Raw genomic sequence first — 26189 nt, 5'->3', positions numbered from 1 at the left:
TTATTAATTTTTTCAATCAATTTCTTGAATGAATTTATTGATGCTTTGATACTATCATCCAACGCTGTTTTATTGACTGAATAATTTCAGATATCAACGAATGCAAGAAGGGTACTGCATACTGCAAGAACAATGAAATTTGTAGCAATACCATCGGTGACTATAATTGCTTGTGTAATGACGGTTTTGAGAAAGGCAAAGACAATATTTGCGAAGGTAGCTGTGAAACCCAGTATTCTAACTATTTACTTTGCAAATAAAATATTTTGAAAATAAAATACCTTGAAATGAACTACAGACATCGATGAGTGTGACAATAAAGATTTGAATAATTGTGTCGACAATTCCAAATGTTCAAACATTCCCGGAAATTATACTTGCAAGTGTGTGGATGGATTCCGTAAAAGTTCAAGTGAAAATTGCGAAGGTAACTTTGAAAGATAAACACATGGAATCAATGAGATATATAATAATGTATCAATCATCACGTAGACATTGACGAATGCACCGAGGGCAGTGTTAAATGCCACACTGACGCTTCTTGTACCAATACCATCGGCAGCTATAATTGCAAATGCAAAGACGGGTATGCAGGAGATGGCAATACTTGTGAAGGTAGCGAGTTATTTCCTTTGAATTTTTCAACACAAAATTATATCTATGATGTTTTCAGATTTGGATGAATGTTTGGACAACCCATGCTCTGAAGATGGTCATTGTAAAAATACGATAGGATCTTATGCCTGCTCGTGTAAGCAAGGTTATGAAGGCAACGGAAAGGAATGTACAGGTATTGACTGTCATTGCAGTCTGACGCATCAAGCAAAATCTGTTTATTGGTATTTATTGCCGATTGCTTAGTTATCTGTATATGCAGTTGTATGCCGACTATGAAAGGGTAAATTAAATCTGTATAGCAATGTTGTATTTGTCAAGCAATCTGCAACGCAATCTGAACTGCATGTAAACAAGGATCCTTGGATATTGGTTTAGCGGTGTAATACCCTAAATATGGGTTTTTTGCTATTGCGATTATGGTTCCTGGCTTCAAAGCGAGCAAAATATTTCTTTCAAAGGTATTTTAAGATGAATTTTCCGTGAATTATTTCATGTTCAGCAAGCAACCAAATACACTATACCTAGCACAGTATGATAGCTTTCAGGGACTATGGTCAGGCAGTAACAAATTCAATCACTATAACGCATTAAAATTATTCTTCAGACGTAAACGAGTGTCAAACTGGAATTGATGATTGCGACGAGAATTCAAATTGCAATAACGAACCGGGAACATACTCGTGTACATGCAAGGACGGTTTCGCCGGATCTCCTATCTGTGAAGGTATTTCCAATGGGAGTAGGTGGCGTATTTTCCGATAGACAGCACAATACATTTACAGATATAAATGAATGCGAATCGACTGAGACACAGTGCCATGAATTAGCTGAGTGCATCAATAATAAAGGGAGTTTCACGTGTAAATGTCCCGCTGGTTTCATTGGTGATGGTAAAAAGGCTTGTTCACGTAAGTATTCACTTTACCATATAACAGGTAAATTTTGAGGCAGCTGTATAGCACTTTTGTGTCTTGAAATATCAGGAACTCGGTGGTCTCAGTTTGGAATCTCAGCAATGAACTTGCAACATTTCATGTCGTCACACTACGAATATAATTTTTGCGATTGTGCTTATTTTTGTTGCATTCGCCATGGGCTAAATAGAGTGACAGCTGGTCACATTAAATATATTCTACAGTGAACGACTATTGTGGAAGTGGAGAGAAGAAGTGCGGTCTCAATGCTGAATGCAATAATATCGATAATGGATACGAATGCAGCTGTTTAGAGGGATTTGAAGGAGATGCAAATATCAAATGCACAAGTAATAGCATTATATTCTATCACTACAATAGCTGGTAATGTTTTCACAATAACCGTAACACATTCCTTGCCATCCTATGCAGTTCAAAACTCTATTTACCTTGAATTTTTTGTCTCATTCAGGTCAATTTCAAACTGCTTCGTAAACTAGTTTTGTTTAACTGAGTGCTGGATATGATATATTATGTCTTTTTTACATATTACATATTATCATGATGTGTTTGGGGTGTATATGTGTTCATGTATTCTATGATAGTCATCATTCTTGGCACAGGATATGTGCAGTTCTGTTTCTTATACTAACCTGAAACCAGTAACAAGTCATGTGTTGTACCTGAGGCCAAAAAAATCTGAGAACCTGAGCTATGCAGCTCTGAAAAGGGAATAAATTGTCAAGTTAAGTATTGGGTGACGTTGTCCATTACTAGAATCCTTCAAGATCTAAATTTTAGTCAATTTCGATGTGACTACAATCATATGTTTTTTTATTGCAAAAACTTATTACTATCACTAACTGAGAATGTTAGGTTTCTATGGTATAGATCCACACAAAAACTTCATTCACCTTGATTTAAGTAAATTATTGGTCCAAGTATTGAGATCTGCTGCTAAAATTTTTCGATTATCGATTTGACAGATAAACATCTTCTCAAATCATACTGACCATTTTCCACCACGATTTAGATCTTCAGACGCGGGGTTGTAACCAAGTCACAAGGTTCCGAGACACAAGTCAATCTCACTTTTTTAGTTGTGGCTCAAGTCCGAGTCCAAGTCATTGTGTTCACTGTTTTGTTTTGAGTTCAATCTGGTTCAACCCACTTTTTTTAGCTCTGCTTGAGTGATGTAGATGACTCACATTCAAAATATCGTAATCCTCCTCAGTCCCAACAATTTCTGGCCCTATTTTCCAAGTATCAAAACTGATGGACGAAATACCAATACGATGTGTGTGAGTGTCTGTCTTTGCCATCCTAGTTTCGAGTCACATGACAATCTACAATGACTCGATTACCAGTCGAGTCAATACAAAAATCACCTTGAGTCGAGTCATGTTACGCATTTGAAAACATCACTCACGTCGAGTCACCAAAAAATCGTGACTGCACTGCACCAAGCCTTTGCCGTAGCAACACCTAATTTGAAACAGTGTGCCTTTAAAAGTTAAAAAATTTCCCATACTGATTTCTCCACCATTAAATATAACCGTTTCATTCAACAGCCTCGTCTTCTGCATTCTTCAAATCCGATAAAATCGAAGTCCAAGAGCCGGATCAAGTTGTCATGATTCCAGTGTTACGAAGTGGCGGTGACATCAGCCAGCCAGCCACTGTTGTCATAAGAACGGCAGATAAAACTGCGAAAGGTCGTTCGAGAAACACAATTTGGTTTATCAACATCAGCATATCTCTCTCATTCTATAGACGGTGAGGATTTCGAAAACGTCAACGAAGAATTCACATTCCCTGAAAATGAAGATGAGATTTTTGTACCCATTAAAATATTGAACGATGATCCCACCCCAATTCTGGAAGGAATTGAGGAATTCAATGTGGAAATTGTGCAGGCTGATGGTGTTAATGTGGGGGATAAGAATACAACCACTGTTCTAATCTCAGATGAAGATGATGGTATGAGTGTTTCTTTTTTATAAATACACTTATATCCTGCCTAGCACTCATTTCTTCTGATATGATGATGATAATATGGACAATACTGTAATCGTGGTACTTCAATATTACAATGTAATTTCCACTCTCAAGATTGATGACCCAAACATTACTGCCATAAATACCATCTACAATAATGGATATGATTCATAGGAATGGCTTTATTACTGTTTATTAAGTCTATAATTATACTATAATACGCAAATAAATCTGGTCAACAAAATAGAAGCGAGTTGCTGTAAAATTTCAGCGAATTGCAAATATCATTCGTTCAAGCTTTAACTGCTTTGTGCGGGAGTAGGTGATAATTTTATGTATTAGCCTTATGGAAGTAGTTTCAAATAATGCCTCTCATCGGATTTTTTGCTATAATTCAACTACATCTTGCTAATCTTCATTTATAAACTCGTCTTGACTCAACTGGAAAATTATTTCATCAACAGCCCCCGTCATTCAGTTTGAGGAGACGCAGTATACCATCTCTGAGGACAATGGAACACACCAGGCTTTTGTTTTACGTACTGGTGATTTGACAAAACAGACATCCGTCATTTGCTCTACTAGCGATATAACCGCTTCTTCCAACAAGGATTATAGAGAAAGGCCAGCTAATGATTCGTCTATCATCATTTTCGCACCGGGTGAGTGCTACAAATAACAGAGCCGGTTCTAATTTAACAAATTATTCATTGAGCAAACATTTCAACTCTCACAGGGCCTGTGAACCGTCAGTATCAATAGAAATACTTCACTTACATGAATATGTTTCCTGTAGAAGTATTCAAAAAAAACTGTGTATGATATTTCCTATCTCTTGATGTTGCAGGACAAAAGCGTGCTGTGTGTGAGACTGAGATTATCGACGACACATTACCTGAGCAAGACGAAGATTTCAATCTGACATTGTCGTCACCATCCGCAAACTCAACTGTTGGAGAGAAAGATGTAGCGACAGTAACGATAGAAAATCGAGAATGTAATATCATATTTTCTACATTATGTAGCCAACCAGTGTTCTGCGTTGAATGTTTTGAATTATAATTAAAGAATTTTAGTTAATCTATGTTGTCAAGATATTTACAATGCATAGCTCAAAGTTATTATATGTTAACATTTGCTCCATATCCCCATTTTCATGGCCAAATTGCACAGGGATATATATCCAAATTCAGCAAAGGTTCTGAATAGGTCTAATCACCCATTTTGAAAAAAATTGTTAAATAGTCTTCCATAATGTATGTGACGGTTTTAATTTTTATCATTGCTCTAATGGAAAGCTTTTGTTCGGTATGTAAAATTTGTGTTTTTACTATCCTAATCACATTCAGATCCTGAAGTACTGTTCGACAAGGAGACCTACGAAGTTGCAGAGAGTATCGGAACCTTCGAGGTTCCCTTTTATCGAAAAGGCAAAGATCTAGACGTGACATCTCGTGTCGTTGTGAAGTCTAAATCAACGGATGAACAGCCTGCCCAAGGTATACAATTTGGATTTAACTTCATTTTTTGGCTCGCAGCGGTTGTTTTAAGCGACAACAATCAGTGATAGATGATGATATAATCCTTACGTCTTTCCATCAATTTGCAACCACAGAAAAAGAAGATTATACTCCAATCGTACAATCAGTGGAGTTCTCTCCAGGCGAGACGGAGAAAGTAGTGACGGTGCAAATTATTGATGACACGAAAAAGCCTGTTGTTGAGGGAATCGAAAAATTTTCTCTGTACCTTGATGAACCTTGGAAGGCAGTGACAGGAAATCCCGACGTAACAACGGTATCCATTACCGACACCAAAGAAGATGGTAATATTTTCTTCCATGAATTTCTTATCTCTTCAAACATCATTTTTGAATTACACTCCAATAGGCCCAGTAGTCAAATTCAAAGACACTACACAAAACGTGACTGAAAAAAGCGGACTGGCCAATGTCAGTGTTGTCCGAGATGGCGACATAAAAAATGCAGCCACTGTGGTTTGCTACACCAGGCAGCTCACGGCGTTGGAAAACCAAGATTTCGAGCCGCGGCTTGTTACAGACGAAAGTGTCGTCTCCTTTAAAGCAGGTCAGACTGTTGCTAGTATCATATCTCTCAAGTACGGCAACATATCTTTCAAAGTCATATGCTTTGTCAAATACTCTCTTGATATTACGTCTACTGCTTCAGTTTGGCAATGACTTACAGCTACTGAAATATGATACTTCCTAGTAGTAAAGCTTATTTATTGCATATTTAATAACATAGTTATCAACTTATGAAGTGACGCTAATCGTCAGTCAATTTTCGGAATTGCTTAGATCTTTTGAACGCATTAATTAAAATTGTGTGCAATTCTCACAGATCAAAAGGAAGCTGTGTGCGCCATTCGAATTGTTCTAGACGAAATTCAAGAAGACGTCGAAAAATTCATTGCTGTTTTGTCGAAGCCTAGCAATGGCATGGTTCTTGGTGATCAAATCGAAAGTGATGTAGTGATCACACCTGATAATGAGCGTAAGAACTTTACACTTCATTTCACAATCATAACAGTATACGCAGGTACAGCTGTGTATTACAAACCTGTTATTATAGATTCCATTGTCAGCCTAACATGACACATGTATGATATTCCAAATCCACAATTGCGTGTGATCTAAAAATACTGCTCATTTATCTTGCATATCTTTTTTTGTACCTTTGAATTAAGCAATTGGATCCGCAATATCAAAAACTGGAAATACTGTCTGTTGAAAATATCGTATATTATAAAAAAAGCTGTAGAAATCTTTACTTTCTCCACATTTTTAGCTTTGGGCGAAAAATTGCTTTACATGGTATATTAAAACATTGCTACTCTCACATAATAAAATAGTTACTTATCATTCATTTTATTCTTGGTTGTGAAATTACAATTTGGAAAAAATACATCTATATTATCTATATTTCAGCTGAATCAAGCGCAGGGGAAACGGAAATGCAGAAACAGTCTGGTAAGAATCACATCAATGCCTAACTAGAACAAGACAAATTAAAACTACCATGCTATACTTGAACAGTCATTATTGAAATATGTGAGCACCAATATATTTTTGATGATAATTTTGATTTTTATTCATCTGAATTTAAGCACCGAAGATGTCGTTCGAAGAAGACTTATACGAGGTCATGGAAAATGTTGGTACTATAGATGTGATCATCTTACGTACAGGATCTTTGACAAAGCCTAGTAGAGTAAGAATCCGGTCGACGCCTTCTGAAAATCCCAAAGAAGCTACAGGTCTGAAAACTGAATCACTTTATGCACATTTTTCCACAACCAGTGTTGTTATACTCACAGAGACGAGTGACTACGTTAAAGTCGATGAGGTCATTGAGTTTTCCGCAGGACAAGACAAATATCCTCTTACTGTTACAATTGTCAACGACGATTCGAATCCTATCAAAGAAGGTCCAGAATCGTTCAATTTGGTATTCAAAGAACCTACAAATGCGGTAGTAATACCATACGAAGAGACAAGGATAATCATCGATGACGAAAAAGAAGACGGTAATTAGTTGTTCAATTTTCCTTATTCCCATCTCTTTTTTCGTTATTTCGTCCTTGAATCTCCATAACTGTGCGTGTTCTACTTTTAGCTAAAGCCACACCATCCAACGACTATGTTGAGGACAACATGCCTAGTAAGCATTTAGATTTCGTTAGTTTTTCACAACTGCTGATGTACTGTGATGATTTTTAGAAGTAAAGTTTAGCTCGCCTGAATACGACGTCACTGAAGAAACTGGTCAGTTGGTTGTAACTGTCGTTCGGGAAGGTGATTCATCTAAGCCTGCAACGGTGAAGGTCAAATCGCAACCGAGGCACGAACCTAATGCAGCCAAAGGTTTTAGAGGCATTGACTTTTGTGGTAGTAATATTTGACTTCATTCGGTCAATTTTGCAGAGGGTCAAGATTTCGAAGAAGTTGATGAGACAGTCGAATTCCAACCAGGAGAGACCACACAGCCTATTGTAGTTAAAGTCACAGACGATAGCTTAACAGAAGAGCCCGAAAGCTTTGATTTGGTCTTGTACGATCCAGACAAAGCCACTGTAACAATGCCCGAAAAGGCAAAGATTGTTATCACGGATTCCGCGAAGCCTGATGTGTCCGACAGTACGTTTTACAGAATCTCTCTTTATTGTTCTCTCGCTAATTGGATGTGCTTTTCATTCAAGCGCCGACAATTTCATTCGCTGAAGAAACATATGAGGTCTTGGAAGATGTTGGTACCTTCGATGTGATCATCTTACGTAAAGGTTCTTTGACAAAGCCTACTAGCGTACGAATCCAGTCGATGCCTTCTGAAAATCCCAAAGAAGCTACAGGTCTGAAAACTGAATCACTTTATGCACATTTTTCCACAACCAGTGTTGTTATACTCACAGAGACGAGTGACTACGTTAAAGTCGATGAGGTCATTGAGTTTTCCGCAGGACAAGACAAATATCCTCTTACTGTTACAATTGTCAACGACGATTCGAATCCTATCAAAGAAGGTCCAGAATCGTTCAATTTGGTATTCAAAGAACCTACAAATGCGGTAGTAATACCATACGAAGAGACAAAGATAATCATCGATGACGAAAAAGAAGACGGTAATTAGTTGTTCAATTTTCCTTATTCCCATCTCTTTTTTCGTTATTTCATCCTTGAATCTCCATAACTGTGCGTGTTCTACTTTTAGCTAAAGCCACACCATCCAACGACTATGTTGAGGACAACATGCCTAGTAAGCATTTAGATTTCGTTAGTTTTTCACAACTGCTGATGTACTGTGATGATTTTTAGAAGTAAAGTTTAGCTCGCCTGAATACGACGTCACTGAAGAAACTGGTCAGTTGGTTGTAACTGTCGTTCGGGAAGGTGATTCATCTAAGCCTGCAACGGTGAAGGTCAAATCGCAACCGAGGCACGAACCTAATGCAGCCAAAGGTTTGAGAGGCATTGACTTTTGTGGTAGTAATATTTGACTTCATTCGGTCAATTTTGCAGAGGGTCAAGATTTCGAAGAAGTTGATGAGACAGTCGAATTCCAACCAGGAGAGACCACACAGCCTATTGTAGTTAAAGTCACAGACGATAGCTTAACAGAAGAGCCCGAAAGCTTTGATTTGGTCTTGTACGATCCAGACAAAGCCACTGTAACAATGCCCGAAAAGGCAAAGATTGTTATCACGGATTCGGCGAAGCCTGATGTGTCCGACAGTACGTTTTACAGAATCTCTCTTTATTGTTCTCTCGCTAATTGGATGTGCTTTTCATTCAAGCGCCGACAATTTCATTCGCTGAAGAAACATATGAGGTCTTGGAAGATGTTGGTACCTTCGATGTGATCATCTTACGTAAAGGTTCTTTGACAAAGCCTACTAGCGTACGAATCCAGTCGATGCCTTCTGAAAATCCCAAAGAAGCTACAGGTCTGAAAACTGAATCACTTTATGCACATTTTTCCACAACCAGTGTTGTTATACTCACAGAGACGAGTGACTACGTTAAAGTCGATGAGGTCATTGAGTTTTCCGCAGCACAAGACAAATATCCTCTTACTGTTACAATTGTCAACGACGATTCGAATCCTATCAAAGAAGGTCCAGAATCGTTCAATTTGGTATTCAAAGAACCTACAAATGCGGTAGTAATACCATACGAAGAGACAAAGATAATCATCGATGACGAAAAAGAAGACGGTAATTAGTTGTTCAAGTTTCCTTATTCCCATCTCTTTTTTCGTTATTTCGTCCTTGAATCTCCATAACTGTGCGTGTTCTACTTTTAGCTAAAGCCACACCATCCAACGACTATGTTGAGGACAACATGCCTAGTAAGCATTTAGATTTCGTTAGTTTTTCACAACTGCTGATGTACTGTGATGATTTTTAGAAGTAAAGTTTAGCTCGCCTGAATACGACGTCACTGAAGAAACTGGTCAGTTGGTTGTAACTGTCGTTCGGGAAGGTGATTCATCTAAGCCTGCAACGGTGAAGGTCAAATCGCAACCGAGGCACGAACCTAATGCAGCCAAAGGTTTGAGAGGCATTGACTTTTGTGGTAGTAATATTTGACTTCATTCGGTCAATTTTGCAGAGGGTCAAGATTTCGAAGAAGTTGATGAGACAGTCGAATTCCAACCAGGAGAGACCACACAGCCTATTGTAGTTAAAGTCACAGACGATAGCTTAACAGAAGAGCCCGAAAGCTTTGATTTGGTCTTGTACGATCCAGACAAAGGCACTGTAACAATGCCCGAAAAGGCAAAGATTGTTATCACGGATTCCGCGAAGCCTGATGTGTCCGACAGTACGTTTTACAGAATCTCTCTTTATTGTTCTCTCGCTAATTGGATGTGCTTTTCATTCAAGCGCCGACAATTTCATTCGCTGAAGAAACATATGAGGTCTTGGAAGATGTTGGTACCTTCGATGTGATCATCTTACGTAAAGGTTCTTTGACAAAGCCTACTAGCGTACGAATCCAGTCGATGCCTTCTGAAAATCCCAAAGAAGCTACAGGTCTGAAAACTGAATCACTTTATGCACATTTTTCCACAACCAGTGTTGTTATACTCACAGAGACGAGTGACTACGTTAAAGTCGATGAGGTCATTGAGTTTTCCGCAGGACAAGACAAATATCCTCTTACTGTTACAATTGTCAACGACGATTCGAATCCTATCAAAGAAGGTCCAGAATCGTTCAATTTGGTATTCAAAGAACCTACAAATGCGGTAGTAATACCATACGAAGAGACAAAGATAATCATCGATGACGAAAAAGAAGACGGTAATTAGTTGTTCAATTTTCCTTATTCCCATCTCTTTTTTCGTTATTTCGTCCTTGAATCTCCATAACTGTGCGTGTTCTACTTTTAGCTAAAGCCACACCATCCAACGACTATGTTGAGGACAACATGCCTAGTAAGCATTTAGATTTCGTTAGTTTTTCACAACTGCTGATGTACTGTGATGATTTTTAGAAGTAAAGTTTAGCTCGCCTGAATACGACGTCACTGAAGAAAATGGTCAGTTGGTTGTAACTGTCGTTCGGGAAGGTGATTCATCTAAGCCTGCAACGGTGAAGGTCAAATCGCAACCGAGGCACGAACCTAATGCAGCCAAAGGTTTGAGAGGCATTGACTTTTGTGGTAGTAATATTTGACTTCATTCGGTCAATTTTGCAGAGGGTCAAGATTTCGAAGAAGTTGATGAGACAGTCGAATTCCAACCAGGAGAGACCACACAGCCTATTGTAGTTAAAGTCACAGACGATAGCTTAACAGAAGAGCCCGAAAGCTTTGATTTGGTCTTGTACGATCCAGACAAAGCCACTGTAACAATGCCCGAAAAGGCAAAGATTGTTATCACGGATTCGGCGAAGCCTGATGTGTCCGACAGTACGTTTTACAGAATCTCTCTTTATTGTTCTCTCGCTAATTGGATGTGCTTTTCATTCAAGCGCCGACAATTTCATTCGCTGAAGAAACATATGAGGTCTTGGAAGATGTTGGTACCTTCGATGTGATCATCTTACGTAAAGGTTCTTTGACAAAGCCTACTAGCGTACGAATCCAGTCGATGCCTTCTGAAAATCCCAAAGAAGCTACAGGTCTGAAAACTGAATCACTTTATGCACATTTTTCCACAACCAGTGTTGTTATACTCACAGAGACGAGTGACTACGTTAAAGTCGATGAGGTCATTGAGTTTTCCGCAGCACAAGACAAATATCCTCTTACTGTTACAATTGTCAACGACGATTCGAATCCTATCAAAGAAGGTCCAGAATCGTTCAATTTGGTATTCAAAGAACCTACAAATGCGGTAGTAATACCATACGAAGAGACAAAGATAATCATCGATGACGAAAAAGAAGACGGTAATTAGTTGTTCAATTTTCCTTTTTCCCATCTCTTTTTTCGTTATTTCGTCCTTGAATCTCCATAACTGTGCGTGTTCTACTTTTAGCTAAAGCCACACCATCCAACGACTATGTTGAGGACAACATGCCTAGTAAGCATTTAGATTTCGTTAGTTTTTCACAACTGCTGATGTACTGTGATGATTTTTAGAAGTAAAGTTTAGCTCGCCTGAATACGACGTCGCTGAAGAAACTGGTCAGTTGGTTGTAACTGTCGTTCGGGAAGGTGATTCATCTAAGCCTGCAACGGTGAAGGTCAAATCGCAACCGAGGCACGAACCTAATGCAGCCAAAGGTTTGAGAGGCATTGACTTTTGTGGTAGTAATATTTGACTTCATTCGGTCAATTTTGCAGAGGGTCAAGATTTCGAAGAAGTTGATGAGACAGTCGAATTCCAACCAGAAGAGACCACACAGCCTATTGTAGTTAAAGTCACAGACGATAGCTTAACAGAAGAGCCCGAAAGCTTTGATTTGGTCTTGTACGATCCAGACAAAGCCACTGTAACAATGCCCGAAAAGGCAAAGATTGTTATCACGGATTCCGCGAAGCCTGATGTGTCCGACAGTACGTTTTACAGAATCTCTCTTTATTGTTCTCTCGCTAATTGGATGTGCTTTTCATTCAAGCGCCGACAATTTCATTCGCTGAAGAAACATATGAGGTCTTGGAAGATGTTGGTACCTTCGATGTGATCATCTTACGTAGAGGTTCTTTGACAAAGCCTACTAGCGTACGAATCCAGTCGATGCCTTCTGAAAATCCCAAAGAAGCTACAGGTCTGAAAACTGAATCACTTTATGCACATTTTTCCACAACCAGTGTTGTTATACTCACAGAGACGAGTGACTACGTTAAAGTCGATGAGGTCATTGAGTTTTCCGCAGGACAAGACAAATATCCTCTTACTGTTACAATTGTCAACGACGATTCGAATCCTATCAAAGAAGGTCCAGAATCGTTCAATTTGGTATTCAAAGAACCTACAAATGCGGTAGTAATACCATACGAAGAGACAAAGATAATCATCGATGACGAAAAAGAAGACGGTAATTAGTTGTTCAATTTTCCTTATTCCCATCTCTTTTTTCGTTATTTCGTCCTTGAATCTCCATAACTGTGCGTGTTCTACTTTTAGCTAAAGCCACACCATCCAACGACTATGTTGAGGACAACATGCCTAGTAAGCATTTAGATTTCGTTAGTTTTTCACAACTGCTGATGTACTGTGATGATTTTTAGAAGTAAAGTTTAGCTCGCCTGAATACGACGTCACTGAAGAAACTGGTCAGTTGGTTGTAACTGTCGTTCGGGAAGGTGATTCATCTAAGCCTGCAACGGTGAAGGTCAAATCGCAACCGAGGCACGAACCTAATGCAGCCAAAGGTTTGAGAGGCATTGACTTTTGTGGTAGTAATATTTGACTTCATTCGGTCAATTTTGCAGAGGGTCAAGATTTCGAAGAAGTTGATGAGACAGTCGAATTCCAACCAGGAGAGACCACACAGCCTATTGTAGTTAAAGTCACAGACGATAGCTTAACAGAAGAGCCCGAAAGCTTTGATTTGGTCTTGTACGATCCAGACAAAGCCACTGTAACAATGCCCGAAAAGGCAAAGATTGTTATCACGGATTCGGCGAAGCCTGATGTGTCCGACAGTACGTTTTACAGAATCTCTCTTTATTGTTCTCTCGCTAATTGGATGTGCTTTTCATTTAAGCGCCGACAATTTCATTCGCTGAAGAAACATATGAGGTCTTGGAAGATGTTGGTACCTTCGATGTGATCATCTTACGTAAAGGTTCTTTGACAAAGCCTACTAGCGTACGAATCCAGTCGATGCCTTCTGAAAATCCCAAAGAAGCTACAGGTCTGAAAACTGAATCACTTTATGCACATTTTTCCACAACCAGTGTTGTTATACTCACAGAGACGAGTGACTACGTTAAAGTCGATGAGGTCATTGAGTTTTCCGCAGCACAAGACAAATATCCTCTTACTGTTACAATTGTCAACGACGATTCGAATCCTATCAAAGAAGGTCCAGAATCGTTCAATTTGGTATTCAAAGAACCTACAAATGCGGTAGTAATACCATACGAAGAGACAAAGATAATCATCGATGACGAAAAAGAAGACGGTAATTAGTTGTTCAATTTTCCTTATTCCCATCTCTTTTTTCGTTATTTCGTCCTTGAATCTCCATAACTGTGCGTGTTCTACTTTTAGCTAAAGCCACACCATCCAACGACTATGTTGAGGACAACATGCCTAGTAAGCATTTAGATTTCGTTAGTTTTTCACAACTGCTGATGTACTGTGATGATTTTTAGAAGTAAAGTTTAGCTCGCCTGAATACGACGTCACTGAAGAAACTGGTCAGTTGGTTGTAACTGTCGTTCGGGAAGGTGATTCATCTAAGCCTGCAACGGTGAAGGTCAAATCGCAACCGAGGCACGAACCTAATGCAGCCAAAGGTTTGAGAGGCATTGACTTTTGTGGTAGTAATATTTGACTTCATTCGGTCAATTTTGCAGAGGGTCAAGATTTCGAAGAAGTTGATGAGACAGTCGAATTCCAACCAGGAGAGACCACACAGCCTATTGTAGTTAAAGTCACAGACGATAGCTTAACAGAAGAGCCCGAAAGCTTTGATTTGGTCTTGTACGATCCAGACAAAGCCACTGTAACAATGCCCGAAAAGGCAAAGATTGTTATCACGGATTCCGCGAAGCCTGATGTGTCCGACAGTACGTTTTACAGAATCTCTCTTTATTGTTCTCTCGCTAATTGGATGTGCTTTTCATTCAAGCGCCGACAATTTCATTCGCTGAAGAAACATATGAGGTCTTGGAAGATGTTGGTACCTTCGATGTGATCATCTTACGTAAAGGTTCTTTGACAAAGCCTACTAGCGTACGAATCCAGTCGATGCCTTCTGAAAATCCCAAAGAAGCTACAGGTCTGAAAACTGAATCACTTTATGCACATTTTTCCACAACCAGTGTTGTTATACTCACAGAGACGAGTGACTACGTTAAAGTCGATGAGGTCATTGAGTTTTCCGCAGGACAAGACAAATATCCTCTTACTGTTACAATTGTCAACGACGATTCGAATCCTATCAAAGAAGGTCCAGAATCGTTCAATTTGGTATTCAAAGAACCTACAAATGCGGTAGTAATACCATACGAAGAGACAAAGATAATCATCGATGACGAAAAAGAAGACGGTAATTAGTTGTTCAATTTTCCTTATTCCCATCTCTTTTTTCGTTATTTCGTCCTTGAATCTCCATAACTGTGCGTGTTCTACTTTTAGCTAAAGCCACACCATCCAACGACTATGTTGAGGACAACATGCCTAGTAAGCATTTAGATTTCGTTAGTTTTTCACAACTGCTGATGTACTGTGATGATTTTTAGAAGTAAAGTTTAGCTCGCCTGAATACGACGTCACTGAAGAAACTGGTCAGTTGGTTGTAACTGTCGTTCGGGAAGGTGATTCATCTAAGCCTGCAACGGTGAAGGTCAAATTGCAACCGAGGCACGAACCTAATGCAGCCAAAGGTTTGAGAGGCATTGACTTTTGTGGTAGTAATATTTGACTTCATTCGGTCAATTTTGCAGAGGGTCAAGATTTCGAAGAAGTTGATGAGACAGTCGAATTCCAACCAGGAGAGACCACACAGCCTATTGTAGTTAAAGTCACAGACGATAGCTTAACAGAAGAGCCCGAAAGCTTTGATTTGGTCTTGTACGATCCAGACAAAGCCACTGTAACAATGCCCGAAAAGGCAAAGATTGTTATCACGGATTCCGCGAAGCCTGATGTGTCCGACAGTACGTTTTACAGAATCTCTCTTTATTGTTCTCTCGCTAATTGGATGTGCTTTTCATTCAAGCGCCGACAATTTCATTCGCTGAAGAAACATATGAGGTCTTGGAAGATGTTGGTACCTTCGATGTGATCATCTTACGTAAAGGTTCTTTGACAAAGCCTACTAGCGTACGAATCCAGTCGATGCCTTCTGAAAATCCCAAAGAAGCTACAGGTCTGAAAACTGAATCACTTTATGCACATTTTTCCACAACCAGTGTTGTTATACTCACAGAGACGAGTGACTACGTTAAAGTCGATGAGGTCATTGAGTTTTCCGCAGGACAAGACAAATATCCTCTTACTGTTACAATTGTCAACGACGATTCGAATCCTATCAAAGAAGGTCCAGAATCGTTCAATTTGGTATTCAAAGAACCTACAAATGCGGTAGTAATACCATACGAAGAGACAAAGATAATCATCGATGACGAAAAAGAAGACGGTAATTAGTTGTTCAATTTTCCTTATTCCCATCTCTTTTTTCGTTATTTCGTCCTTGAATCTCCATAACTGTGCGTGTTCTACTTTTAGCTAAAGCCACACCATCCAACGACTATGTTGAGGACAACATGCCTAGTAAGCATTTAGATTTCGTTAGTTTTTCACAACTGCTGATGTACTGTGATGATTTTTAGAAGTAAAGTTTAGCTCGCCTGAATACGACGTCACTGAAGAAACTGGTCAGTTGGTTGTAACTGTCGTTCGGGAAGGTGATTCATCTAAGCCTGCAACGGTGAAGGTCAAATCGCAACCGAGGCACGAACCTAATGCAGCCAAAGGTTTGAGAGGCATTGACTTTTGTGGTAGTAATATTTGACTTCATTCGGTCAATTTTGCAGAGGGTCAAGATTTCGAAGAAGTTGATGAGACAGTCGAATTCCAACCAGGAGAGACCACACAGCCTATTGTAGTTAAAGTCACAGACGATAGCTTAACAGAAGAGCCCGAAAGCTTTGATTTGGTCTTGTACGATCCAGACAAAGCCACTGTAACAATGCCCGAAAAGGCAAAGATTGGTATCACGGATTCCGCGAAGCCTGATGTGTCCGACAGTACGTTTTACAGAATCTCTCTTTATTGTTCTCTCGCTAATTGGATGTGCTTTTCATTCAAGCGCCGACAATTTCATTCGCTGAAGAAACATATGAGGTCTTGGAAGATGTTGGTACCTTCGATGTGATCATCTTACGTAAAGGTTCTTTGACAAAGCCTACTAGCGTACGAATCCAGTCGATGCCTTCTGAAAATCCCAAAGAAGCTACAGGTCTGAAAACTGAATCACTTTATGCACATTTTTCCACAACCAGTGTTGTTATACTCACAGAGACGAGTGACTACGTTAAAGTCGATGAGGTCATTGAGTTTTCCGCAGGACAAGACAAATATCCTCTTACTGTTACAATTGTCAACGACGATTCGAATCCTATCAAAGAAGGTCCAGAATCGTTCAATTTGGTATTCAAAGAACCTACAAATGCGGTAGTAATACCATACGAAGAGACAAAGATAATCATCGATGACGAAAAAGAAGACGGTAATTAGTTGTTCAATTTTCCTTATTCCCATCTCTTTTTTCGTTATTTCGTCCTTGAATCTCCATAACTGTGCGTGTTCTACTTTTAGCTAAAGCCACACCATCCAACGACTATGTTGAGGACAACATGCCTAGTAAGCATTTAGATTTCGTTAGTTTTTCACAACTGCTGATGTACTGTGATGATTTTTAGAAGTAAAGTTTAGCTCGCCTGAATACGACGTCACTGAAGAAACTGGTCAGTTGGTTGTAACTGTCGTTCGGGAAGGTGATTCATCTAAGCCTGCAACGGTGAAGGTCAAATCGCAACCGAGGCACGAACCTAATGCAGCCAAAGGTTTGAGAGGCATTGACTTTTGTGGTAGTAATATTTGACTTCATTCGGTCAATTTTGCAGAGGGTCAAGATTTCGAAGAAGTTGATGAGACAGTCGAATTCCAACCAGGAGAGACCACACAGCCTATTGTAGTTAAAGTCACAGACGATAGCTTAACTGAAGAGCCCGAAAGCTTTGATTTGGTCTTGTACGATCCAGACAAAGCCACTGTAACAATGCCCGAAAAGGCAAAGATTGTTATCACGGATTCGGCGAAGCCTGATGTGTCCGACAGTACGTTTTACAGAATCTCTCTTTATTGTTCTCTCGCTAATTGGATGTGCTTTTCATTCAAGCGCCGACAATTTCATTCGCTGAAGAAACATATGAGGTCTTGGAAGATGTTGGTACCTTCGATGTGATCATCTTACGTAAAGGTTTTTTGACAAAGCCTACTAGCGTACGAATCCAGTCGATGCCTTCTGAAAATCCCAAAGTAGCTACAGGTCTGAAAACTGAATCACTTTATGCACATTTTTCCACAACCAGTGTTGTTATACTCACAGAGACGAGTGACTACGTTAAAGTCGATGAGGTCATTGAGTTTTCCGCAGCACAAGACAAATATCCTCTTACTGTTACAATTGTCAACGACGATTCGAATCCTATCAAAGAAGGTCCAGAATCGTTCAATTTGGTATTCAAAGAACCTACAAATGCGGTAGTAATACCATACGAAGAGACAAAGATAATCATCGATGACGAAAAAGAAGACGGTAATTAGTTGTTCAATTTTCCTTATTCCCATCTCTTTTTTCGTTATTTCGTCCTTGAATCTCCATAACTGTGCGTGTTCTACTTTTAGCTAAAGCCACACCATCCAACGACTATGTTGAGGACAACATGCCTAGTAAGCATTTAGATTTCGTTAGTTTTTCACAACTGCTGATGTACTGTGATGATTTTTAGAAGTAAAGTTTAGCTCGCCTGAATACGACGTCACTGAAGAAACTGGTCAGTTGGTTGTAACTGTCGTTCGGGAAGGTGATTCATCTAAGCCTGCAACGGTGAAGGTCAAATCGCAACCGAGGCACGAACCTAATGCAGCCAAAGGTTTGAGAGGCATTGACTTTTGTGGTAGTAATATTTGACTTCATTCGGTCAATTTTGCAGAGGGTCAAGATTTCGAAGAAGTTGATGAAACAGTCGAATTCCAACCAGGAGAGACCACACAGCCTATTGTAGTTAAAGTCACAGACGATAGCTTAACAGAAGAGCCCGAAAGCTTTGATTTGGTCTTGTACGATCCAGACAAAGCCACTGTAACAATGCCCGAAAAGGCAAAGATTGTTATCACGGATTCCGCGAAGCCTGATGTGTCCGACAGTACGTTTTACAGAATCTCTCTTTATTGTTCTCTCGCTAATTGGATGTGCTTTTCATTCAAGCGCCGACAATTTCATTCGCTGAAGAAACATATGAGGTCTTGGAAGATGTTGGTACCTTCGATGTGATCATCTTACGTAAAGGTTCTTTGACAAAGCCTACTAGCGTACGAATCCAGTCGATGCCTTCTGAAAATCCCAAAGAAGCTACAGGTCTGAAAACTGAATCACTTTATGCACATTTTTCCACAACCAGTGTTGTTATACTCACAGAGACGAGTGACTACGTTAAAGTCGATGAGGTCATTGAGTTTTCCGCAGGACAAGACAAATATCCTCTTACTGTTACAATTGTCAACGACGATTCGAATCCTATCAAAGAAGGTCCAGAATCGTTCAATTTGGTATTCAAAGAACCTACAAATGCGGTAGTAATACCATACGAAGAGACAAAGATAATCATCGATGACGAAAAAGAAGACGGTAATTAGTTGTTCAATTTTCCTTATTCCCATCTCTTTTTTCGTTATTTCGTCCTTGAATCTCCATAACTGTGCGTGTTCTACTTTTAGCTAAAGCCACACCATCCAAGGACTATGTTGAGGACAACATGCCTAGTAAGCATTTAGATTTCGTTAGTTTTTCACAACTGCTGATGTACTGTGATGATTTTTAGAAGTAAAGTTTAGCTCGCCTGAATACGACGTCGCTGAAGAAACTGGTCAGTTGGTTGTAACTGTCGTTCGGGAAGGTGATTCATCTAAGCCTGCAACGGTGAAGGTCAAATCGCAACCGAGGCACGAACCTAATGCAGCCAAAGGTTTGAGAGGCATTGACTTTTGTGGTAGTAATATTTGACTTCATTCGGTCAATTTTGCAGAGGGTCAAGATTTCGAAGAAGTTGATGAGACAGTCGAATTCAAACCAGAAGAGACCACACAGCCTATTGTAGTTAAAGTCACAGACGATAGCTTAACAGAAGAGCCCGAAAGCTTTGATTTGGTCTTGTACGATCCAGACAAAGCCACTGTAACAATGCCCGAAAAGGCAAAGATTGTTATCACGGATTCCGCGAAGCCTGATGTGTCCGACAGTACGTTTTACAGAATCTCTCTTTATTGTTCTCTCGCTAATTGGATGTGCTTTTCATTCAAGCGCCGACAATTTCATTCGCTGAAGAAACATATGAGGTCTTGGAAGATGTTGGTACCTTCGATGTGATCATCTTACGTAAAGGTTCTTTGACAAAGCCTACTAGCGTACGAATCCAGTCGATGCCTTCTGAAAATCCCAAAGAAGCTACAGGTCTGAAAACTGAATCACTTTATGCACATTTTTCCACAACCAGTGTTGTTATACTCACAGAGACGAGTGACTACGTTAAAGTCGATGAGGTCATTGAGTTTTCCGCAGGACAAGACAAATATCCTCTTACTGTTACAATTGTCAACGACGATTCGAATCCTATCAAAGAAGGTCCAGAATCGTTCAATTTGGTATTCAAAGAACCTACAAATGCGGTAGTAATACCATACGAAGAGACAAAGATAATCATCGATGACGAAAAAGAAGACGGTAATTAGTTGTTCAATTTTCCTTATTCCCATCTCTTTTTTCGTTATTTCGTCCTTGAATCTCCATAACTGTGCGTGTTCTACTTTTAGCTAAAGCCACACCATCCAACGACTATGTTGAGGACAACATGCCTAGTAAGCATTTAGATTTCGTTAGTTTTTCACAACTGCTGATGTACTGTGATGATTTTTAGAAGTAAAGTTTAGCTCGCCTGAATACGACGTCGCAGAAGAAACTGGTCAGTTGGTTGTAACTGTCGTTCGGGAAGGTGATTCATCTAAGCCTGCAACGGTGAAGGTCAAATCGCAACCGAGGCACGAACCTAATGCAGCCAAAGGTTTGAGAGGCATTGACTTTTGTGGTAGTAATATTTGACTTCATTCGGTCAATTTTGCAGAGGGTCAAGATTTCGAAGAAGTTGATGAGACAGTCGAATTCCAACCAGAAGAGACCACACAGCCTATTGTAGTTAAAGTCACAGACGATAGCTTAACAGAAGAGCCCGAAAGCTTTGATTTGGTCTTGTACGATCCAAACAAAGCCACTGTAACAATGCCCGAAAAGGCAAAGATTGTTATCACGGATTCCGCGAAGCCTGATGTGTCCGACAGTACGTTTTACAGAATCTCTCTTTATTGTTCTCTCGCTAATTGGATGTGCTTTTCATTCAAGCGCCGACAATTTCATTCGCTGAAGAAACATATGAGGTCTTGGAAGATGTTGGTACCTTCGATGTGATCATCTTACGTAAAGGTTCTTTGACAAAGCCTACTAGCGTACGAATCCAGTCGATGCCTTCTGAAAATCCCAAAGAAGCTACAGGTCTGAAAACTGAATCACTTTATGCACATTTTTCCACAACCAGTGTTGTTATACTCACAGAGACGAGTGACTACGTTAAAGTCGATGAGGTCATTGAGTTTTCCGCAGGACAAGACAAATATCCTCTTACTGTTACAATTGTCAACGACGATTCGAATCCTATCAAAGAAGGTCCAGAATCGTTCAATTTGGTATTCAAAGAACCTACAAATGCGGTAGTAATACCATACGAAGAGACAAAGATAATCATCGATGACGAAAAAGAAGACGGTAATTAGTTGTTCAATTTTCCTTATTCCCATCTCTTTTTTCGTTATTTCGTCCTTGAATCTCCATAACTGTGCGTGTTCTACTTTTAGCTAAAGCCACACCATCCAACGACTATGTTGAGGACAACATGCCTAGTAAGCATTTAGATTTCGTTAGTTTTTCACAACTGCTGATGTACTGTGATGATTTTTAGAAGTAAAGTTTAGCTCGCCTGAATACGACGTCACTGAAGAAACTGGTCAGTTGGTTGTAACTGTCGTTCGGGAAGGTGATTCATCTAAGCCTGCAACGGTGAAGGTCAAATCGCAACCGAGGCACGAACCTAATGCAGCCAAAGGTTTGAGAGGCATTGACTTTTGTGGTAGTAATATTTGACTTCATTCGGTCAATTTTGCAGAGGGTCAAGATTTCGAAGAAGTTGATGAGACAGTCGAATTCCAACCAGGAGAGACCACACAGCCTATTGTAGTTAAAGTCACAGACGATAGCTTAACAGAAGAGCCCGAAAGCTTTGATTTGGTCTTGTACGATCCAGACAAAGCCACTGTAACAATGCCCGAAAAGGCAAAGATTGTTATCACGGATTCGGCGAAGCCTGATGTGTCCGACAGTACGTTTTACAGAATCTCTCTTTATTGTTCTCTCGCTAATTGGATGTGCTTTTCATTCAAGCGCCGACAATTTCATTCGCTGAAGAAACATATGAGGTCTTGGAAGATGTTGGTACCTTCGATGTGATCATCTTACGTAAAGGTTCTTTGACAAAGCCTACTAGCGTACGAATCCAGTCGATGCCTTCTGAAAATCCCAAAGAAGCTACAGGTCTGAAAACTGAATCACTTTATGCACATTTTTCCACAACCAGTGTTGTTATACTCACAGAGACGAGTGACTACGTTAAAGTCGATGAGGTCATTGAGTTTTCCGCAGCACAAGACAAATATCCTCTTACTGTTACAATTGTCAACGACGATTCGAATCCTATCAAAGAAGGTCCAGAATCGTTCAATTTGGTATTCAAAGAACCTACAAATGCGGTAGTAATACCATACGAAGAGACAAAGATAATCATCGATGACGAAAAAGAAGACGGTAATTAGTTGTTCAATTTTCCTTATTCCCATCTCTTTTTTCGTTATTTCGTCCTTGAATCTCCATAACTGTGCGTGTTCTATTTTTAGCTAAAGCCACACCATCCAACGACTATGTTGAGGACAACATGCCTAGTAAGCATTTAGATTTCGTTAGTTTTTCACAACTGCTGATGTACTGTGATGATTTTTAGAAGTAAAGTTTAGCTCGCCTGAATACGACGTCACTGAAGAAACTGGTCAGTTGGTTGTAACTGTCGTTCGGGAAGGTGATTCATCTAAGCCTGCAACGGTGAAGGTCAAATCGCAACCGAGGCACGAACCTAATGCAGCCAAAGGTTTGAGAGGCATTGACTTTTGTGGTAGTAATATTTGACTTCATTCGGTCAATTTTGCAGAGGGTCAAGATTTCGAAGAAGTTGATGAAACAGTCGAATTCCAACCAGGAGAGACCACACAGCCTATTGTAGTTAAAGTCACAGACGATAGCTTAACAGAAGAGCCCGAAAGCTTTGATTTGGTCTTGTACGATCCAGACAAAGCCACTGTAACAATGCCCGAAAAGGCAAAGATTGTTATCACGGATTCCGCGAAGCCTGATGTGTCCGACAGTACGTTTTACAGAATCTCTCTTTATTGTTCTCTCGCTAATTGGATGTGCTTTTCATTCAAGCGCCGACAATTTCATTCGCTGAAGAAACATATGAGGTCTTGGAAGATGTTGGTACCTTCGATGTGATCATCTTACGTAAAGGTTCTTTGACAAAGCCTACTAGCGTACGAATCCAGTCGATGCCTTCTGAAAATCCCAAAGAAGCTACAGGTCTGAAAACTGAATCACTTTATGCACATTTTTCCACAACCAGTGTTGTTATACTCACAGAGACGAGTGACTACGTTAAAGTCGATGAGGTCATTGAGTTTTCCGCAGGACAAGACAAATATCCTCTTACTGTTACAATTGTCAACGACGATTCGAATCCTATCAAAGAAGGTCCAGAATCGTTCAATTTGGTATTCAAAGAACCTACAAATGCGGTAGTAATACCATACGAAGAGACAAAGATAATCATCGATGACGAAAAAGAAGACGGTAATTAGTTGTTCAATTTTCCTTATTCCCATCTCTTTTTTCGTTATTTCGTCCTTGAATCTCCATAACTGTGCGTGTTCTACTTTTAGCTAAAGCCACACCATCCAACGACTATGTTGAGGACAACATGCCTAGTAAGCATTTAGATTTCGTTAGTTTTTCACAACTGCTGATGTACTGTGATGATTTTTAGAAGTAAAGTTTAGCTCGCCTGAATACGACGTCACTGAAGAAACTGGTCAGTTGGTTGTAACTGTCGTTCGGGAAGGTGATTCATCTAAGCCTGCAACGGTGAAGGTCAAATCGCAACCAAGGCACGAACCTAATGCAGCCAAAGGTTTGAGAGGCATTGACTTTAGTGGTAGTAATATTTGACTTCATTCGGTCAATTTTGCAGAGGGTCAAGATTTCGAAGAAGTTGATGAGACAGTCGAATTCCAACCAGGAGAGACCACACAGCCTATTGTAGTTAAAGTCACAGACGATAGTTTAACAGAAGAGCCCGAAAGCTTTGATTTGGTCTTGTACGATCCAGACAAAGCCACTGTAACAATGCCCGAAAAGGCAAAGATTGTTATCACGGATTCCGCGACGCCTGATGTGTCTGACAGTACGTTGTACAGAATCTCTCTTTATTGTTCTCTCGCTAATTGGATATGCTTTTCATTCAAGCGCCGACAATTTCATTCGCTGAAGAAACATATCAGGTCTTGGAAGATGTTGGTACCTTCGATGTGATCATCTTACGTAAAGGTTCTTTGACAAAGCCTACTAGCGTACGAATCCAGTCGATGCCTTCTGAAAATCCCAAAGAAGCTACAGGTCTGAAAACTGAATCACTTTATGCACATTTTTCCACAACCAGTGTTGTTATACTCACAGAGACGAGTGACTATGTTAAAGTCGATGAGGTCATTGAGTTTTCCGCAGGACAAGACAAATATCCTCTTACTGTTACAATTGTCAACGACGATTCGAATCCTATCAAAGAAGGTCCAGAATCGTTCAATTTGGTATTCAAAGAACCTACAAATGCGGTAGTAATACCATACGAAGAGACAAAGATAATCATCGATGACGAAAAAGAAGACGGTAATTAGTTGTTCAATTTTCCTTATTCCCATCTCTTTTTTCGTTATTTCGTCCTTGAATCTCCATAACTGTGCGTGTTCTACTTTTAGCTAAAGCCACACCATCCAACGACTATGTTGAGGACAACATGCCTAGTAAGCATTTAGATTTCGTTAGTTTTTCACAACTGCTGATGTACTGTGATGATTTTTAGAAGTAAAGTTTAGCTCGCCTGAATACGACGTCACTGAAGAAACTGGTCAGTTGGTTGTAACTGTCGTTCGGGAAGGTGATTCATCTAAGCCTGCAACGGTGAAGGTCAAATCGCAACCGAGGCACGAACCTAATGCAGCCAAAGGTTTGAGAGGCATTGAGTTTTGTGGTAGGAATATTTGACTTCATTCGGTCAATTTTGCAGAGGGTCAAGATTTCGAAGAAGTTGATGAGACGGTCGAATTCCAACCAGGAGAGACCACACAGCCTATTGTAGTTAAAGTCACAGACGATAGCTTAACAGAAGAGCCCGAAAGCTTTGATTTGGTCTTGTACGATCCCGACAAAGCCACTGTAACAATGCCCGAAAAGGCAAAGATCGTTATCAAGGATTCTCTGAAACCAGACGTTTCAAACAGTTCGTTCATCTTTCATTTCATATCACAATCTCGATTATAACATATGTTTTTATTAAACAGCTCCAACTATATCTTTCAAGCATACATTGTATGATGTTCCTGAAAATATTGGTACTTTGCAAGTTCCTGTTCTTCGTCAGGGGTCTTTGGATATGCCATCTGCTGTCAAAATTTTGTCCGTGCCGTCAGATAATCCCAAGAAAGCTACTGGTTTGAACAAATTTGTCTGAAATATCTGTACTTTTTCTTTAATTACTGTCTTCCTTTCGTGCAGAAGCCATTGACTTTCTAAAAGTCGACAACTCCATCCAATTTTCTATTGGACAAGAGGAAGTCTTTCTTACAATAACCATCATGGACGATCCGGAGGACCCTGTCAAAGAAGGCAAAGAATCATTCAACTTAATATTCGACAGTCCGGATAATGCTCGTATTGCTATGCCTGAAGAGACAAAAGTTGTCATTAACGATGCAAAAGATGATGGTAATCTTGCGTAATCCTCATAATCGTTTTCTTATGTATAATATGTCCAATATATTCAAAAACTTTTTTTCATTGAAGTTTTTACACTGCGATAGTTCTAATCAATTTCTCTGATTTTCGGGACGTATTGGCAATATCTCAACATTACTTTTGTAATTCACATCAAAATATTGGGTGGATTTCTTGATGTTTTTGTCCACTACTTTCAAATCGTACCATTTCCAATATTGCAAGAGTTTTTTTTTTCAGATACCGCAAAAGAATCATCTGATTATGTGTCGTCAGTTCTGCCGGGTAGTAAATTTGTAATTCTTTCGTCATTCAATGCAAATAATTGGGATATCTTTTAAAGGAATCAAATTCGAATACATGGAGTATAAAGTGTCTGAAAATTATGGAACATTGCTGGTAAACGTCTTGCGTGACGGTGACACATCACAACCATCAACCGTTAAAGTCGTATCACAAATTAGAACTGATCCGTATGCCGCTACAGGTAATTTAACAATGTCATAGGTTTGATGGTGATATGTAATATATAAT

General features: G+C 39.7%; 2 protein-coding genes across 13 annotated transcripts in view; both read left to right on the top strand.

The window, feature by feature from the left end:
• Positions 1-24926, top strand: part of LOC145450013 (uncharacterized) — a 120511-nt gene extending 95585 nt beyond the window's left edge. Inside the window, exons 170-269 of the mRNA XM_080328466.1 lie at positions 91-216; positions 299-427; positions 493-615; positions 674-790; positions 1223-1342; positions 1401-1526; positions 1757-1882; positions 3104-3247; positions 3306-3512; positions 3995-4192; positions 4378-4527; positions 4880-5029; positions 5101-5355; positions 5420-5617; positions 5894-6046; positions 6481-6522; positions 6660-6809; positions 6870-7079; positions 7169-7213; positions 7273-7416; positions 7477-7689; positions 7752-7901; positions 7962-8171; positions 8261-8305; positions 8365-8508; positions 8569-8781; positions 8844-8993; positions 9054-9263; positions 9353-9397; positions 9457-9600; positions 9661-9873; positions 9936-10085; positions 10146-10355; positions 10445-10489; positions 10549-10692; positions 10753-10965; positions 11028-11177; positions 11238-11447; positions 11537-11581; positions 11641-11784; positions 11845-12057; positions 12120-12269; positions 12330-12539; positions 12629-12673; positions 12733-12876; positions 12937-13149; positions 13212-13361; positions 13422-13631; positions 13721-13765; positions 13825-13968; positions 14029-14241; positions 14304-14453; positions 14514-14723; positions 14813-14857; positions 14917-15060; positions 15121-15333; positions 15396-15545; positions 15606-15815; positions 15905-15949; positions 16009-16152; positions 16213-16425; positions 16488-16637; positions 16698-16907; positions 16997-17041; positions 17101-17244; positions 17305-17517; positions 17580-17729; positions 17790-17999; positions 18089-18133; positions 18193-18336; positions 18397-18609; positions 18672-18821; positions 18882-19091; positions 19181-19225; positions 19285-19428; positions 19489-19701; positions 19764-19913; positions 19974-20183; positions 20273-20317; positions 20377-20520; positions 20581-20793; positions 20856-21005; positions 21066-21275; positions 21365-21409; positions 21469-21612; positions 21673-21885; positions 21948-22097; positions 22158-22367; positions 22457-22501; positions 22561-22704; positions 22765-22977; positions 23040-23189; positions 23250-23459; positions 23549-23593; positions 23653-23796; positions 23857-24069; positions 24132-24281; positions 24342-24551; positions 24641-24685; positions 24745-24926. Of these exons, the coding sequence (XP_080184592.1) occupies positions 91-216; positions 299-427; positions 493-615; positions 674-790; positions 1223-1342; positions 1401-1526; positions 1757-1882; positions 3104-3247; positions 3306-3512; positions 3995-4192; positions 4378-4527; positions 4880-5029; positions 5101-5355; positions 5420-5617; positions 5894-6046; positions 6481-6522; positions 6660-6809; positions 6870-7079; positions 7169-7213; positions 7273-7416; positions 7477-7689; positions 7752-7901; positions 7962-8171; positions 8261-8305; positions 8365-8508; positions 8569-8781; positions 8844-8993; positions 9054-9263; positions 9353-9397; positions 9457-9600; positions 9661-9873; positions 9936-10085; positions 10146-10355; positions 10445-10489; positions 10549-10692; positions 10753-10965; positions 11028-11177; positions 11238-11447; positions 11537-11581; positions 11641-11784; positions 11845-12057; positions 12120-12269; positions 12330-12539; positions 12629-12673; positions 12733-12876; positions 12937-13149; positions 13212-13361; positions 13422-13631; positions 13721-13765; positions 13825-13968; positions 14029-14241; positions 14304-14453; positions 14514-14723; positions 14813-14857; positions 14917-15060; positions 15121-15333; positions 15396-15545; positions 15606-15815; positions 15905-15949; positions 16009-16152; positions 16213-16425; positions 16488-16637; positions 16698-16907; positions 16997-17041; positions 17101-17244; positions 17305-17517; positions 17580-17729; positions 17790-17999; positions 18089-18133; positions 18193-18336; positions 18397-18609; positions 18672-18821; positions 18882-19091; positions 19181-19225; positions 19285-19428; positions 19489-19701; positions 19764-19913; positions 19974-20183; positions 20273-20317; positions 20377-20520; positions 20581-20793; positions 20856-21005; positions 21066-21275; positions 21365-21409; positions 21469-21612; positions 21673-21885; positions 21948-22097; positions 22158-22367; positions 22457-22501; positions 22561-22704; positions 22765-22977; positions 23040-23189; positions 23250-23459; positions 23549-23593; positions 23653-23796; positions 23857-24069; positions 24132-24281; positions 24342-24551; positions 24641-24685; positions 24745-24926 (15143 nt within the window). The remainder of the gene's footprint in view (positions 1-90; positions 217-298; positions 428-492; positions 616-673; positions 791-1222; positions 1343-1400; positions 1527-1756; positions 1883-3103; positions 3248-3305; positions 3513-3994; positions 4193-4377; positions 4528-4879; positions 5030-5100; positions 5356-5419; positions 5618-5893; positions 6047-6480; positions 6523-6659; positions 6810-6869; positions 7080-7168; positions 7214-7272; positions 7417-7476; positions 7690-7751; positions 7902-7961; positions 8172-8260; positions 8306-8364; positions 8509-8568; positions 8782-8843; positions 8994-9053; positions 9264-9352; positions 9398-9456; positions 9601-9660; positions 9874-9935; positions 10086-10145; positions 10356-10444; positions 10490-10548; positions 10693-10752; positions 10966-11027; positions 11178-11237; positions 11448-11536; positions 11582-11640; positions 11785-11844; positions 12058-12119; positions 12270-12329; positions 12540-12628; positions 12674-12732; positions 12877-12936; positions 13150-13211; positions 13362-13421; positions 13632-13720; positions 13766-13824; positions 13969-14028; positions 14242-14303; positions 14454-14513; positions 14724-14812; positions 14858-14916; positions 15061-15120; positions 15334-15395; positions 15546-15605; positions 15816-15904; positions 15950-16008; positions 16153-16212; positions 16426-16487; positions 16638-16697; positions 16908-16996; positions 17042-17100; positions 17245-17304; positions 17518-17579; positions 17730-17789; positions 18000-18088; positions 18134-18192; positions 18337-18396; positions 18610-18671; positions 18822-18881; positions 19092-19180; positions 19226-19284; positions 19429-19488; positions 19702-19763; positions 19914-19973; positions 20184-20272; positions 20318-20376; positions 20521-20580; positions 20794-20855; positions 21006-21065; positions 21276-21364; positions 21410-21468; positions 21613-21672; positions 21886-21947; positions 22098-22157; positions 22368-22456; positions 22502-22560; positions 22705-22764; positions 22978-23039; positions 23190-23249; positions 23460-23548; positions 23594-23652; positions 23797-23856; positions 24070-24131; positions 24282-24341; positions 24552-24640; positions 24686-24744) is intronic.
• A 63-nt stretch (positions 24927-24989) lies between these two features.
• LOC145450821 (uncharacterized) overlaps positions 24990-26189 on the top strand; it is a 52655-nt gene continuing 51455 nt past the window's right edge. For all 12 annotated transcript variants that reach the window (XM_080329328.1, XM_080329334.1, XM_080329329.1 and 9 more), the window contains exons 1-5: positions 24990-25161; positions 25223-25372; positions 25437-25646; positions 25896-25940; positions 25999-26142. In XM_080329328.1, the coding sequence (XP_080185454.1) occupies positions 25104-25161; positions 25223-25372; positions 25437-25646; positions 25896-25940; positions 25999-26142 (607 nt within the window). In that variant the 5' untranslated portion in view covers positions 24990-25103. The remainder of the gene's footprint in view (positions 25162-25222; positions 25373-25436; positions 25647-25895; positions 25941-25998; positions 26143-26189) is intronic.

This window comes from Botryllus schlosseri, chromosome 11 (genome assembly GCF_051294905.1).
Source record: "Botryllus schlosseri isolate E-star chromosome 11, Bs_hap1, whole genome shotgun sequence".
In the NCBI taxonomy this organism is placed as follows: domain Eukaryota; kingdom Metazoa; phylum Chordata; class Ascidiacea; order Stolidobranchia; family Styelidae; genus Botryllus; species Botryllus schlosseri.
Note: the sequence above shows the minus strand (reverse complement) of the source record. Positions and strands in the feature narration are given on the sequence as shown.